This window comes from Branchiostoma belcheri, unplaced genomic scaffold, assembly GCF_001625305.1.
Source record: "Branchiostoma belcheri isolate BF01 breed outbred unplaced genomic scaffold, Haploidv18h27 scaffold49, whole genome shotgun sequence".
NCBI classification, from domain to species: domain Eukaryota; kingdom Metazoa; phylum Chordata; class Leptocardii; order Amphioxiformes; family Branchiostomatidae; genus Branchiostoma; species Branchiostoma belcheri.
In genome coordinates this window covers 2037522-2053775 of record NW_017804120.1, presented here as the reverse complement: position 1 = coordinate 2053775, position 16254 = coordinate 2037522, and the positions used below count along the sequence as shown (strand labels likewise).

The 16254-nt window shown below is 41.2% G+C and overlaps 1 protein-coding gene across 1 annotated transcript in view; it reads right to left on the bottom strand.

Moving 5' to 3' along the window:
* LOC109479571 (arrestin domain-containing protein 3-like) overlaps positions 1-15403 on the bottom strand; it is a 17065-nt gene extending 1662 nt beyond the window's left edge. Inside the window, exons 1-7 of the mRNA XM_019781560.1 lie at positions 15306-15403; positions 14133-14306; positions 13590-13736; positions 12628-12851; positions 11823-12005; positions 10464-10652; positions 232-487 (exon numbers count right to left, since the gene is read on the bottom strand). Of these exons, the coding sequence (XP_019637119.1) occupies positions 232-487; positions 10464-10652; positions 11823-12005; positions 12628-12851; positions 13590-13736; positions 14133-14250 (1117 nt within the window). The 5' untranslated portion in view covers positions 14251-14306; positions 15306-15403. The remainder of the gene's footprint in view (positions 1-231; positions 488-10463; positions 10653-11822; positions 12006-12627; positions 12852-13589; positions 13737-14132; positions 14307-15305) is intronic.
* Between the last annotated feature and the right edge of the window lie 851 nt (positions 15404-16254).

Here is a 16254-nt window from a genome sequence, read left to right as displayed (position 1 = left end):
GCTTAACTTTTTTTTGACAAAACTTTTTTTTATTTGCACGCGCGCATCAGTTTTGGGGTTCCCAGAGGATGTCATCCATATAATCAAATCAACATGGCCTTAGGCGTTGCTATCTGTTACAATACTATGAAATGAGTCAAGTGTTGAACTTACGAAGGTTGGGTGTGTCAGCTCCTGGCATGATGACAGGGGGAGGGGTTAGTCCTCCATCAGGGGGGGGATACGGAGCACCCGGTGGGGGGTACACAGCATCAGGACCGCCGGGGGGGTACGAACCACCAGGGTTAGGGGGAGGGTAGGCGCCAGGGTTGGGTGGGGGGTATGCACCAGGGTTAGGGGGAGGGTATGCTGCGTCAAACCCAGGGGGGACTGGGGGTGGGGGGAAGGCTGGAGGGGTGGGGTAGATGCTCCGTAGGGGGATGGAACCGATCAGGATAGGAAAACTCAGCTCCATACTGGTGTGGGCTCCATCAAAATGTGCACTGACCTGGGGTGTGATGAGAAAATTCTTTTCAAACGAAGGAAGGTAGGAGGGAAGGAAGGAAGGAGTGAGAGAAGGAAGAGAGGGGAATAAATTCTCATTTCTTCCTTCCTTCCCTCATACCATCCTTCCTTTGGGTACTGTGTTTATCTCAAATATTCATTGTACTAGTATTTGAAACATCTTACACTTTTGACTTCTAATTACAGGGATCATGGTGAAGCTACATTGTAAGTTAATGTCAGTTTTGCATTTATCTTTTATTCCTTCATTTATTCCTTCATTTATTCCTTCATTTATCCATACACTCGTACATTCATTGTTCATTTCCTTTTGACTATCCATAAATAATTGCATTCTAGCAACAAGTGTTTTTACATTAAATTCATTTCTGTTGTCATTGCAACTTACAATAATTTGTGCAACAAAAATTACAATGTAAATGTATACACAGTTACAGTCATGTCTGCGTTACATTTGACGGAGGTTGCGTTAGCGGCGCGATACTGGTGCGCCGTCGGCGCGATAACGTCGCGACGATATCGCGACGATACCGCGTTACGGTAACGCAGTTTGTGTGGCCGGAGCCTCATAGGTAGCCCCGCGTCACCCGCGTTATTTCTCGAGTGATCGGTCGCGTTATCCATTCATATGCACGGGGGCGTCATGAGTTGATTAGTGTCCCGCCTACAGAGCGTGCCGAAGTAACCAATTATGTTCAGCTATCCCCGTGTTTTCGGTACTGAAATAAGCATATTCATACCTGTTTTTTTATGTTCCACGTAGGTACCGGTTTTACTGACGTTTGTCAAAATCAAGACATTTAATGTTACAGATAAGCCTATGGTAGGATAAGGAAACTTTGGAAGCGTAAGTTTTAGAGCACACTAGGACGTGTGCCCCGATCAGCGAAGCCACCCGGACTGACCGGGAGAATTCGGTAGCGGAATACACATTTGCTTACGGGGAGGAAAGGCAACAGGCATTTTTTTCAAACTCGTATGCGAAATATAAGTATTGAACAAACATATCATGATTAATTGCATCCACCAAAACTCTGTAGTCAAAACAGTAGTTTTGAATGTTGAGTCAAATCAGAAGTCTTGAGGAATGGACTAGTAAGTAATGACGATAATTAAATTCAAAATTCACACAAATCTCGCGATAGACACTGCGCGCGGCGGCGCAAGCCTGTCAAAATTGATTGATGAACTCCGACCCCACAGGGCGGTCGGAGTTTCAGATCAAAGGTAGCGGCACAACCTAGCCCGGCACTTTACTCATCCTAATATTGTCCTTTGCCACACTCACTTTTTCGGTAAAAATACGTCAAACCAAGGAGGTTTAAAAAGAGAAGTCCATGGTCAAACCGAGGTCCTTTGTTGCTGTAAATTTTACGGACAGCGTCACGCTGAACGGTATACATGAAATTACGATCCCAACAAAAGAGGGGTTTTTATTTTTTTTTTCTAAGATTGACGCCACTGTCGTTTGTGGAAAATGATTTTGGCAAAAAAGAGGACAATTTATATACTGGGAACAAGCACATTATACCAGTACTATACCATCAGACCGTACTCGAATCACGCACCGGCGACATGTCCGGACATTATGCTTGATACACATGTAGATTCCCGATCTTATCAAGTCCCTGACTGTTTATTTGCAATACTTTGCGTTACAAGAGTCGTTTGTGTCGTTTTACTTTTGCAATCGTAAATAATGCTTTGCTGGAATTTTTGCAGAAAAAAAATAGCTCGCTTCAAATCTTATTCAAATCTCGAGTAAGCACATATTATTTAAGAATAGTCTGACTTGTTTCTTGGGTTTGGTGAGCAAAGAAGAGCCACGTGATTTTTTTCGACGTTCGGTAAATCAGATCTTCATGTGAGCCAGTAAAATCGTGTAAATTTTAACCAAAAATGTCTGTTGCTGTTACAATGTACCATTATGGTCTACTAAAGTGCAACACTCTTAGAAAATCCGTAATTTATGCAGCATTGTTATGCACGGTGAAGCACGCCGGTACATTGTCTGCTAATTAGCGGGATAAATCCCCAAGCGCGGCCGTGAACAGAACTGTTCCAGTCGAAGCCCGACCCGGGCCGGGAGCTTGGCAGATCAGCCCAGCACCGCCGGCGGTGAAATGGGTCAAAGGTCATTGAAGTACGTTTCAAAACAACGTTTCGGAACTTAGACATGCTGGAGCATGCTTTGGTACTTTTTGTACCATTTCTGTAAGCAGCGCTTCATACCTGCCATATTTACTTGAAGCTGAATATGATTACATACCCATCGCCCTTTTCCCTGAGTCAGATCGTCTCCGTAGGTTGTACTGTTGTACTCCTTTCTCAACCATGTCCCTCAAAGCCTGGACTAACTTTCGCGCCAAAGATAGGCCTGTATTTTTGGTTATGTATGTGCGGACCAATACCCTCTGTATTAACTGAAAACAACACTACAATGGCCATCAAATTAATTTCTATTACATGAATTTTGTTGTGTACCCAGTCTAGTGTATACCATTGCCGGTCCATAAAGGTCGTTGGTTATATGAATTTCAACAGCTTTGTAACAATTTTTGGCTAGCAATGTGCTGCATAGTACTAGTATTTGGAAAAAAGGTGCCTTAGCTTAATTTCGTTCCTCGCATCCATTTGGTAGGACTAGGGTTAAAGCATTAGAAAATTTATCAAGGTGCGACGGCTGGAGACGTAAAAAATATATATATCGTATAAATTTTAATTATTTCCGTGATATGTTTTTCAGGTTCATCCTCTTTGTGATCGAGTTACGAGACTGTGCTGTGCGCAACATTTGCTGACTTTGCAGGATCAACAGGATTACTTTCATTTTTTCTCATTTGTTCCATTTTGACGTTCTGTTGTTGGCTAGCAAGTTTTTTGTTCCGTTTGGTTTGACGTTCGGTTGTTGGCTAGCAAGTTTTTTGTTCCGTTTGGTTTGACATTCGGTTGTTGACTAGATTTTTTATTTCGTTTTGACGTTGGTTTGTTGACGTCTGTTGACACCGATTTCTTATGTATTTGTTACGTTTTGTATTATCTATATCATATAAGTTTTTACTAACGAAACTTTACTACTAGTAATTGGCTTTCGCACAACTAACAATTTCATAACATTGAAGCTTAAAATGAAACGATGTTAACGATATTCTTAAGTATGATACATACAAGAAACGAAAAAAGCTATACATAGGACACGTCGGACAAATGAACTAGAAGATTGTAAACTGGTCACTGCTGAACCTGACCCCACGTGGAAGCGCCCCAGAGGTCGTCCCAGAAGGCGCTGGGAGGATCTGCCCTTCGACTTCCTGAGGAGAGTGGGCGTCACCAAGGACTCCTGGAGAGTCCTCGCTGCTGATAGAAGCCTCTGCAGACAGCTGTCTACGGCCGCCATGCTTCTACCCTGAAGCCCGTGGATGATTGATTGATTGATTGATTGATTGTAAAAAATCTATCAAACGGTATACATTGTACTAGAAGTGATTGAATGTATGTGATCTTTACAAAAAATCCTTACACGTAACCCATACTTTTATTTTCACTGCTTAATTTAAACTTATGAGTCTTATCTGCATTCGTTACTACCTTTCAGAATTTCCACCTCAAATATACATGTATTAGTAGTCTAGTACATATGAAAATGCCAGCAGACCGGACTGGGAATAACTTTGGGGGCTTCTCACGTCTTCTTCGTTTTGCGATATTCACTTCAGGTGTGAAGTTCCAATATCACGTTGAGGTGTCAATTACCTTGCCAATTTGCATAATGCTTGGACCTTTGTTTTGGTTTCGGTCTGAAAATTAATGACAGTATTCTTGACTAAAGAGGGTTAAATACGACAGCTATCCAGAAGGTATTAGGTTATGCCGCCCCCATATATTTTAACATTTTGAAACATTTCGTAGCCGAATTCACCGAACACCAACCGACCAAGCCGACTTTGTGCCAACCTACACCTATAAAGCATGATTGCGCTGAGTTCGTGAATGTGTGACAGGGGCTTTACCCGCGCTATATTGACAAATGCTCTACAACTCACCCGTAGCCTATAATATCACACTAGAATCCTGAAAATCTTGTGTTGTAACCTTTACCTTTACCTTGTTCCATCCTCATGCCAGAGGTCCGGGACTTGCTGACGATGACTCGCGACGTTACAAGTTTTTCTACTTCCAACTGTCCGTAACGTTGGAAAAAAACTCGCAAGCAATTGCAACAACTTCCCAATGCGGGACCATTCGGCTAAGATGTACACCATACCACACCAGCTCCCTTTCAGCGGTCTATCTCTGTCTCTCTCGGACGCCATGTACCAACGTTTTAAAGTTGCCTATGATGACATACTAGAATTCTACATCTTATGCCATATTACAGAAAACTTTTCAAGGGATTAAGGCGTTGTCGGCTTTAGAAAACAACACGGAACTACAATTTCTGCAAAAAAAGGTCGACAGGCGTGCTTATGCCATGTATGAAACCTGCTCCGTCAGTATTTCAGTTCGGTCGTCAATTTCAAGTACCTTTATATACAAGTCATCCTTTGCCTATAATATACTTGTATGCTACTTACCATGCCATGTTACAGAAAGCGTTTTCAGGGGCATAAGGTGTTCTCGGCTTTGGAAAACAACACGAAACCATCAATTTTCATGTAAGGCAGGACGTCAATGGACGTTTTCATGCGCTGTGAATGAAACCCGCACTGTCCATGTTTCGGTTCGGACGCCATATACCAAAGTTTTACAAGTCAACAGTTGCCTATGATGACATACTAAAATCCTATATATTATGCCATATTACAGAAATACTTTTTACGGACGTTAGGCGTTTTCGGTTTTAGAAAACAACATGGAACTAAAATTTTAGCAAAATAATTCAACAGGCGTGCTCATGCCATGTATGAAACCAGCGCTGTCAACATTTCGGTTCGGTCGTCAATTTCAAGCACATTACAAGTCATCCTTTCCCTATAATATACTAACTAGTGCTTGTATGCTACTTACCATGCCATATTACAGACAGCCTTTTCAAGGGCATAAGGTGTTTTGGAAAACAACACGGAACTATTTTGTTTGCAAAAAGGCTGTTCAATAGGCGTATTCATACGATGCAGCCGTCAATATTTCAGTTCGGACATCATTTACAAGTACATTACAAGTCACCCGTTGCCTAAAATAATATACTAACATGCTACTTACCATGTCAGATTACAGAAAGGTTTGTAAGGCCCTACGGCGTTGTCGGTTTGAGAAAACAACACGGAACTTTCATTTTTGCAAAAAAAGGCTACTAGTATTCAACACGTTTTCGTACGCGTTCTATGAAACCCACGCTGTCACTATTTTTGTTCCGATGTTCGGATTTTATTTCCAAACAGTCTATAACTTCTCCGTAGCCAACTTTATTATGCAAGAATTTCGTATAGCTTTTCATGCTACAACAATTCCTTTTTTCTATCAATGTGTCTTTAACTTCAGAAAAATACACGGAACCATCAACTTTCCAATGCGAGGCCATTTATCTTACAAAACTGTAGGCGCGCGTATTCATTCCGTTCGCATTGCGGGATATACATGTAAAGCTTTCTATTTCTAGTCTTTTCTTTTCAAATCCTCCACACACCATCCGTTTAACAACGATTTACTAGAATGCTATATATCTTGTCATGCTAGGCCAAGGTTTTTGAGGGGTCCACAGTGTTCTCAGTTTAAGAAAACAACACGAAACCATCAATTTTCAAACAAAAGGCAGGTCAATGGATGTTTTCATGCTGTGAATGAAACCCGCACTGTCAATATTCCGGTTCGACATCATTTACAGACGCATTACCAGTCACACGTTGTCTATCATTATATACGACAACACCATGCCATATTACAGAATGCTTCTTTCGAGGGTCTGAGGAACCGATGTTCCTGCTTTTAGAAATCAACACGGAACCATCACTTTTGCGAAGAAGAAATGTCGACGTCAACAGACGTCGACATTTTCAGTACGTGTTCTATAAACCAGAGCTGTCAATATTTTTCTTCTGACTATATTTTCAAACGGTCTACAATACCCCCGTATTTTATGGTACTAGAATCATGTTTATCTTTCGATAGTAGAAGATGTTTTTTGCTACTGCCAGCTGTGTTCTTAACTTCAGAAAACACACGGACCCATCAACTTTCTATGAGACCGTTCATTCAGGGAACGTGTTTCGGCCCATTGCCCTTTCCATTGCGCTGCATGCATGTGAATCTTCCTACTTCTAGTCTTTTTTAAAATCCTCCACACCATCCGTTTTAAAACGATTTACTAGAGTACTATTATTGCCATATCAAAGAAGGCTTCTTGAAACGTCCTAAAATGCTCTGGGTTTAATAAAACAACACGGAACTATTGAAATGCCTATTGAAGACGAACGTTTCCTTACGTGTTCTAGTAAACCCGCGCTGTCAATGCTTCAATTTGGACGGAAATTTTAAACGCTTAGCGTGAAATATAACACTAAAATTCTGTTTATCTAGTGATGTTACAACAAGTTTTACATCCCCCTACAATGTTGTAAACTTTAGTAAGCAATACGGAACCATAAATTTTCCAATACGAGACCATTTGGAATACAAATCTATCAGGACATCAATTCAACTGCGCTGCCAATCTTTTTATATAGACGTCATTTTTTTAAATCCTCCACAAAATACTCTTTCTTTTAGTTATGTACTAGGATGTTATATTTCTTGTATAACAATATGCATTCATAGGGATCTGTCGTGTTCTCAGTTTTCAAGAATGATACGGAACTCTCGATTTTCCGATGAAAGGCAATTCAATAGACGCTCCCAATGCATTGTATCAAATCTGCGTTATCATTATTTCTGATTGGACGTTATTTTCAAACGTTCTATAACTTACCCGCTGTCTGTAATGACACACTGGAGTGTTATACACTCTGACATATTACAGAAAGCTTTTCCAACAATCTAAAGTGTGACGGCTTTAGAAAACACCACGGAACTATTAACTTCCCAACAAACTACTGTTTAACGGCGTTTTCTTCACATGTTCATGTGTCAATATTTTTGTTGGACATCAAACACCATACACCTCACCCTTAGCTGAAAATGTGATACAAGATTATACGTCGGACAAACGTGCGCCATATGTCTTGAACTGACATCTTTTGCCAAGTTGGACAACCTTCCAGCTGACAAAGTCACACTACCGGTATAATGTAGTTAGACCATCGTTTACTTTGTGATCGTCCTTTTGGTGTTGTCTAAGGTAAGTAAACAGTTACTATATTCCTCAATATCTTATCGTCCCGTTGCAAATCTTTAAAAACTTTTATGATGTATCTATTTTGAGTTAGGCACACGAACCATCCGTTGTTATATTACATCTCGGCCGAAAGGGTTCGGTGCGGCATTTTTCAGATGTTACATTCATTCGCAGCATTTCTTCCGTTTGCTTACCGGTAATAAAATAGACAAGAACACTTCCCACAAGAAGATTTCCCAACAATTCCCTCGTTTTCTTTGATAAAATATAATAGCACTTACTCGTCAATCACATTAACTGTGTACGTATCCTAAAATATCCATGAACTGATACATGTTAGTATATTAGCTTTAATGATATGAGTTATTAGTTGTGCGAAATCAGTTAGTAAAGTGTGGTTAGCAAAAACTTCAATGGAATTGAGAAGACCAAAACGTAATAATAACATATCAAACTGAGTCAACAGACGTCAACAAACGAACGTCTAAACTGGGGAACTTCAATCTACTTCAAACGATAAAAAAACGTAGTCAACGACGTAACGTCAACACGAAAGAAAAAACTCTGTAGTCAACAACCAAACGTCAAAATAAAGCGGAAAACATTCTTGTCGATGACCGAACGCCTAAACGAAAGAACAAGAACTTTCTAGTCAACAAACGAAGTTCAACGTCAAAACCAAACGGAACTTTCTAGTCAATAACCGAACGTTAAAACTAAAGAAAAAACTTGAATGTAATCCTGTTGATCCTGCAAAGTCCGCACATGTTTCACGCAGCACAGTCTCGTAACTCAATCAAAGACTAGAGGATGAACCTGAAAACACATCAAAAGAACATTTAAATATTGCAAAAAAAAGAGAAGTATTTTGTCAGGGGCGGGACTGATACAGCTTCGCCATTTCGTTTATTGACTGAACTGTTGGGTTATTTAGAGATTGGATCGTGAAATTTGGCGCTTTCATTTGTAAAATAGTTAATTAACAACATCGTAGTGCACGGATGGGCGAATGGATTAGTGTTTATTTTACACCTATTGTTCATTGTTGGATGAATAGCCTATTATCTGTTTCGTTTACAATACACATTTTGCGAGCTTATCCCAGAAATGCTTAGCTCATTCAACGAAGAAAAGTCAAGTGTAGAAAAATGTCGCTGAAACTGATCGAGGAGTCATATGACAAGTAACGTTACCCGCCATCTTTTAAATAAGTATGCAGAGCCGCTGCAACTCCGCGCCGTCAATATTTTGTCAAAAGAAACTTTGAATGCATTGAAAAAGCGTGTACAGCGTGAAATCTCAGCATGCATAGGCTATAGCAGAAATACAGACGATCTGGTCAGATTCTTGATACAGCTCTGGATTCTTTATCAGCGTGATGTTGTGAATCCACCAGCGTGAGAATTCCTGGTGAAACGAGTTTGCTACATTCAAACTGGCCGCCGCCGCCTTTGATCTAAGTTGTGTCGGGCGGGCGTCATCAATCAATGTTGACAGGTCTGTCGCGCCAAGCTGTCTGACTCTAAGGAGAAAAGATCTCCTGTGTTACACCAGGGAGGTTCCTTTTAACTCCATGGTTACATACACGAATTCAAAATTTCAAAAAATTACTATGATCAAAAATTTTATTTTATTTTTTGTTTTCCAACAAGTTGTTGTTTTTGTGCCAAGTGCAAGGGACTGCAGTCAATCATGTGATGTTTTCCTTTACCATAATCGTGATCTTTCCTCCCCTTAGAAAATTGCTGGTGAAGATCGGCAAATCTCGTGAGCATACCAAACACACTCATTCGCTGACGACAAGAACCGAATGTAAAACAAAGATCATTTCGTCAGCCGAATACACACACAAACAGTTCTCTCCGGGCACTCTCTACAGACTGGTAGCGATTCGACAAAGTACCCCAGACCTTACCGTCGCGACGGTAAACAAGACAGCTCCTTTACCAGATCCATTTCGCTGGCGGGATATATCCTAAGCTTTTGACAATTCAATTTTGGTTGCTGAATTATGCGTTCTATGGTTAAAAAAAATCATCGACAACATGCGCCGGCTCATTACGCTTTTGACTGCACAAGTAGGATTCCGGCCGCCGGGGCAACACCAAATATTGTCTGACCTTGCCGTGTTGAAAAGTAGCGGAGGAGGAGTTGCTATATTTTGTTTGCGACATGTTGGGGTGAAGTGTAGTTGGAATTATTGTTGCTACTAGTATATCTAACGTATTTTTGGGGCGTTACATGTTTAGACAGGCTGATGAATAACCTCATGGAAATGCCTCAAACCATCTTTACATCCATGCTCAAACTACTACTAGTAATTCCTGCCATCCCATTCCAACGCTCATGCATGTCTATGACCGCTGAAAGGAGGTCATAACACCCAGTATTGTTTCTAAATTTAAATGACAAAGTAGACAAACAAACATGAAACCCTATCCTGCTCATTATAGTTGCGTCAATAGCGCGATGGCGCACTCGGTAGCAGGTTAAATAACGATGTAACGCATTCGTGCGGCCGGGGGTCAATTACCGCAAGTTGCGTTATCGCGTTGCGACAGCGTTGCCGCTGCGTTGCGTCAGCGTTATCGCTGCGTTGCGACAGCGTTGCGTTATCTAAGTCCGTCAAATGTAACGCAAACATGACTGTAAATCAGTAATGCGACACAAATGAAAAAAACAGACTTACATCCAGTTTGTATGTGAGATTGATGAGGCTACAGTAGCGTAGGTTGGATGGAGGCACGGCGGGGACAGGCAGGGTCAGGTTAAGGTCTACAGTCCCCCCCTCCTCACACCCCCCCTCCTCCGCTGTACCCAGGTCTTTGGTAATGGGACGGGGCTTGTGCTCTGGGTGGTCAGCATTGTACACAACCTCCTGTGGAAAGAAACAAACAAACAAGGCAAAGTTAGCTGTGATTTCACACCCTCTGGCAGAACTTACAGGAATTGCACTGTTCCCTCTGGCAGAATACACAGGAACTGCAGTGTTCCCTCTGGCAGAATACACAGGAACTGCAGTGTTCCCTCTGGCAGAATACACAGGAACTGCAGTGTTCCCTCTGGCAGAATACACAGGAACTGCAGTGTTCCCTCTGGCAGAATACACAGGAACTGCACTGCTCCCTCTGTAGAGCTTACAGGAAGTGCACTGCTCCCTCTGGCAGAACTTACAGGAACTGCACTGTTCCCTCTGGCAGAACTTACAGGAACTGCACTGTTCCCTCTAGCAGCACTTACGGGAACTGCACTGCTCCCTCTAGCAGAACTTACAGGAACTGCACTGCTCCCTCTAGCAGAACTTACAGGAATTGCACTGCTCCCCTGGCAGAACTTACAGGAACTGCACTGTTCCCTCTGGCAGACCTTACAGGAACTGCACTGTTCCCTCTGGTAGAACTTACAGGAACTGCACTGTTCCCTCTGGCAGAACTTACAGGAACTGCACTGTTCCCTCTGGCAGAACTTACAGGAACTGCACTGTTCCCTCTGGCAGAACGTACAGGAACTGCACTGCTCCCTGGCACAACTTACAGGAACTGCACTGTTCCCTCTGGCAGAACTTACAGGGACTGCACTACAGGAACTGTATGTTGTCTGGCAGAACTTACAGGAACTGCACTGGTCCCTCTGGCAGAACTTACAGGAACTGCACTGTTCCCTCTAGCAGCACTTACAGGAACTGCACTGCTCCCTGGCACAACTTACAGGAACTGCACTTCTCCCCCTGGAGGAACAAACAGGAACTGCACTGTTCCCTGTGGCAGAAATTACAGGAACTGCACTGTTCCCTCTGGCAGAACTTACAGGAACTGCACTGGTCCCTCTGGCAGAAATTACAGGAACTGCACTGTCAGAACATGCAGACACTGTACTGGCTTAACATACAGGAATTGCACGGCTCCATCTGCACTGCTCCCCCTGGCAGAACTCACAGGAACTGCACTGACCCTCCCCCTGGTTCTTGGTAGAACATGCAGAATTTGGGGCAAAAACTCATCAAATTTGTTATTCATGGAAAGGACTGCAATTTTTAGACTAAAATTACCTGCTTCAGCCTGGCTTTGACCTTGGTGATTCTGGAACTTGAGTTGTTCTCCAGTGAACCCTTGATGTTGATGAGTTCTCCTGGACAGTAAGCGGAGCGCTCTGCCATGACTTGCAGCTCAATGGGTCCTGAAGCACAGCACAGACAGCACAGGGTCTTGGACTCCTGTCCTCTTAGTGGGGTCTGTGGACAACAACACAGGGTAAATGGTTAACAGAGAGGTGCAGTTCCATTACAACCTGCTAGAGGACTCAGAGTCACAGCATATATAGCATAGGGTCTTGGACAGACATGACAGAGAGTGCTGTCACTTAGCGGGGTCTGTGGACAACAAAAAAGATTGGTTACCATAGAGGTGCAGTTCTATTATAACCTGCTAGAGGGCTCAGAGGCACAGCAAAGGGTCTTGGATTCTGACCACTTGGGGTAGTCTGTGGACAGCAAAACAGGATTGGTTACAGGTGCAGTTCCGCTGTAACCTGCTAGAGGGCCTCAGTGGCACAGCACAGGGTCTTGAAATGCTGACCACTATAAAGGGTCTGAGGAGAGAAAAGCAACAAAAAGGCTAACAGTCTTTAATATCTGTTAGAGCACAAAACCAACAAAACATAATATTATAACATTTTCAAATTCCAGAAAATTTGCAAAGCCCAAACCTCAGTGTTTCATTTGGCCTATACCTACAAAACTTTGCATAGATGATTAATTTAATTTAACATGAACAAAAACATTAACATAAACAAAGAAGAAAAAAGCAATAAATGTACATTTAGAAGACATGATCAGGTACCAATAGCATTATTACCATAGCAGTGGGTTGTTGGTTCAGATCCACCATATCCAGAACAGTGAAGGCCCTCTTGGTTTTGTGATCAAACTTCCACGGCTTGTCAATTTTTCCTATCACGGAGTAGCGGATGTAGCCATGAGCCCCTTCGAATGAGGTGGGAAGCCCATCTTGCGGCAGCTGGTATTGGAACGGGAAAACATGGTGGCCGGCGTCGAGCGTGCGGTTGTCACCGGACTCATCTACAGTAGAGAAGGTTCAAGTAAAGAACTGTCTTATAAAGTATGATTAATATTAATGATTCAATAATTTGAAGCCCGATAGCTACATGTAATTGCAAGCATGGTGCCAAAGTAAAAGTTAAGTGATAAACACATAACTTACTGTCTAATCACCTATACATGTAGCTACTGCATTTTACTGCTTACTACACTATTACTACTACTACTACTTCTACTACTTCTTCTACTACTAACAGTAACTACTTCTACTACTACTGTAACAACAATTACTACTACTTCTACTACTACTACTACTACTTCTACTACAGTAACTACTACTACACTACAGTAACTACTTCTAATACTACTGTAACAACAATTACTACTACTTCTACTACTACTACTACTACTACTACTACTACTTGTACTACAGTAACTACAACTACTACAGTAACTACAGTAACAACTACTTCTACTACTTCTACTACTACTACACTACAGTAACTACTACTACTACTTCTGTTAACTACTAACTACTACTACTACTAACTACTACTATACTACTACTACTACTACTACTACTACTACTACACACACACACACACACACAGTATACAATTCAATAGCAGTAATGCATTGACTTCTATAATGTATCTACGTGTATTTGTTCTCCATCTACACTTATTGACAATGGATGAAAAAGTTACATTATACACTGATGTGGCAGGTATGACAGTGTATTGTGTAAACAGACTGTACCTTTTCCCAAAACTGTGATCTCCCTGTCCAAGAATTCCTCGTCAGCCCAGTACCGCACCTCCTCCTGCTCGGGTTCACCTCCGTCTTGAACCTGCTGATTTTCCCGCCACTCTACATGACCTTTGCCCTTAAACGTCAGTTCGATAGCTAGAAAAAAACATGCAGGCACATATAGTTTAAGTAAACTAGAAGGTAACATTTGGAAACATTTGAAAATGCAATATATGTTTACATTCGCATATGGTCTGCTCTCATGGCTTTAACTGAAACACATTCACTTATATGGTGACAGGAGTCAAAATCCCTCCTGCTATGAAATTGCAACATGATGTAACCCAACACTAGTTACCATGGTGACAGACATCTGGTTCAGGTCATTGACCTTATTTGTTTGGAGAAGAAGAACATAAGGAGCAAAAACAATTATTATAATGTTTTCCTTCTGCAAAGGTAATTATCATAACAAACAGGTGCATTTGAACTAAGTTGGCCCCTGATAGGCAGACATTTAATCAAACTCTTAAGAATAATCCATTGTCTTACCTCTCATCTTCATCTCATCACTCAGGTCAACGACCACCTGTCCAGTCACCCACTGTCCTGGCATGAACACGTCCATGTTGTTGGCAAACTGGATGGAGAATTCTTGCAGCTTCCCCATTCTTATTCTCAGCTGCCACTACTGTCACTAGTCCTAAGGTTGATTAGTTCAGAAATCTGCAAAAATCGACATGAAATTTGTTGTCAATTTACTGTTTTATTCATAATTGTGAATTTCTTGCTGATTCTGCCTATGTATTTTCTCACTGGTCTCCATGAAGCAGCAGACATACTAGCAAGAAATTGAAGACAGGAAATGAGATAGCCTTTTCTGGGACCTTTGACCTAACAATGCAATTGTCTAGCCTAGCACAAGCAAACAGACAAACACACCCCAAAAAAAAACTAGAAACGTAACATTTGCAAAGCAAATGCATAATGTTTACCTTCAGATATGGTCTGCTCTGTCAATTCTTACTCAAACACATGACAGGAGTCTAAATGCCTACTATGAAATTGCAACATTATTTAACCCAACACCAGTTACTATGGTGACAGACGTCAACAAAAGAGGCCATTGGCCAGGTCAGAGGTTAGTGTTTGGAACAGAAGAAGAAGAAATGGAGCAAAAACAATATGTTTTCCTTTGGTAAACATAACAATTATACTTTACCACAGGTGTACTTCAACCTTAGATTGGCAATGCCCCTAATTACACTAGCTTGTCTAAGCCTTATGAATGGTTTTATTATATTAAAGTAATACTTGCACTTCATTTATTACAGTCCAAATTATCAAGAAAAACATTATAGCCTTTCCTTAAGACAATTCCTATAATTGATATGTCAAAATACCCCAAAAAATGTGGCAGCATATCAAATTACGAAAAAGTATGGCCCCCCTACTATATCAAACCAAGGAACCAACGATTACCGATTTCTCTTAAGTTTCCTACAATTTGACAAACCATTTTCATTTTACCAAATTCTATTGGAGCGCTAAAAAGAAGCTGTAAAGTATCTTGATCGAGGCAAAGATATGACATGCTCATTAAGTTAACCAAAATAATTAAGACCAAATGGTTTTATTGTACCTTTAAATTCATCGCCTGTTCGTTTGTGCGATTTGATACATTTACTCAGCAACTTCTAACATTAGAACCATGTGACCAGTTACCTTTCAAGTGCCTTGGAACCTTGTCTGAACACGGAAAAACAGACAATTCACCTGTGGTGTTTCTGAAGGTGTGTCTTCTTTTCTGGGTTAGTGTCCTGACTGCCTCTCAAGTCTCGTCGGGAAGTCTCGCGTGATTTGGGAGGCACCTGTCACTCTCTTCTAAAAGTAGACGTTTGGAGGATCTATAAAATATTTTCTGTTTTCTCTCATACACACTTCGAATTTTAATTTCTTCCTTCTCAAAGAACAATAATTGTTTTTGTCTGTAATGATCCGTTTAAATAGAAAGATGTGAGGAACAATTGCAAAGAGACAGCCATTTTTAATTGTTATTCAAATCCTTTTTTGTTGTTTTGTCAATCTGTATTGACTTCTAGGTGTACCTGTTGTTGTTCAAAACAATTCTCAAATTAGGAAACTATCGGAGTATTTCAGATAGCGTCCGGATACTAGAAATCATGGTGTTGCTACCAAACAACTGTGTGGGTGATGCTGAATCGTAAGATTTTAACTCCAAAAGGAACAAAACTCCATAGAAAACGATGCATAACTACGATAAGAAATAGCGTCACGTATAACCTCTGTGCACAAATTATATGGGTCATTGGTTCCAATTTTACTAGCGCCGTTTAGAATGTCGGAACCAGTCGGACAACTTCGGTTGGCACAGCTCAACTTAAAATGGCTGGGGGGGGGGGGTGTTCTTAACCTGATTTTGCCACAGTATGATTTTGCCAGATTCCTTACACAGAATAATGTATATGGAAAAGTAACTATATTGTAAACCATAAGTATAGAATCTGGTAAACAAGGTAGACTTTTGTGATTTTATTCAACTAAGTTAAACAAAGAAAAAAAATGAGTGTCCACTTGCCCTCACGTATGGTGCATCCCAACTTAGAAGTAGGCGTGTCCATATATGTAAGTTACCAGCTGATTTAATCTTGTG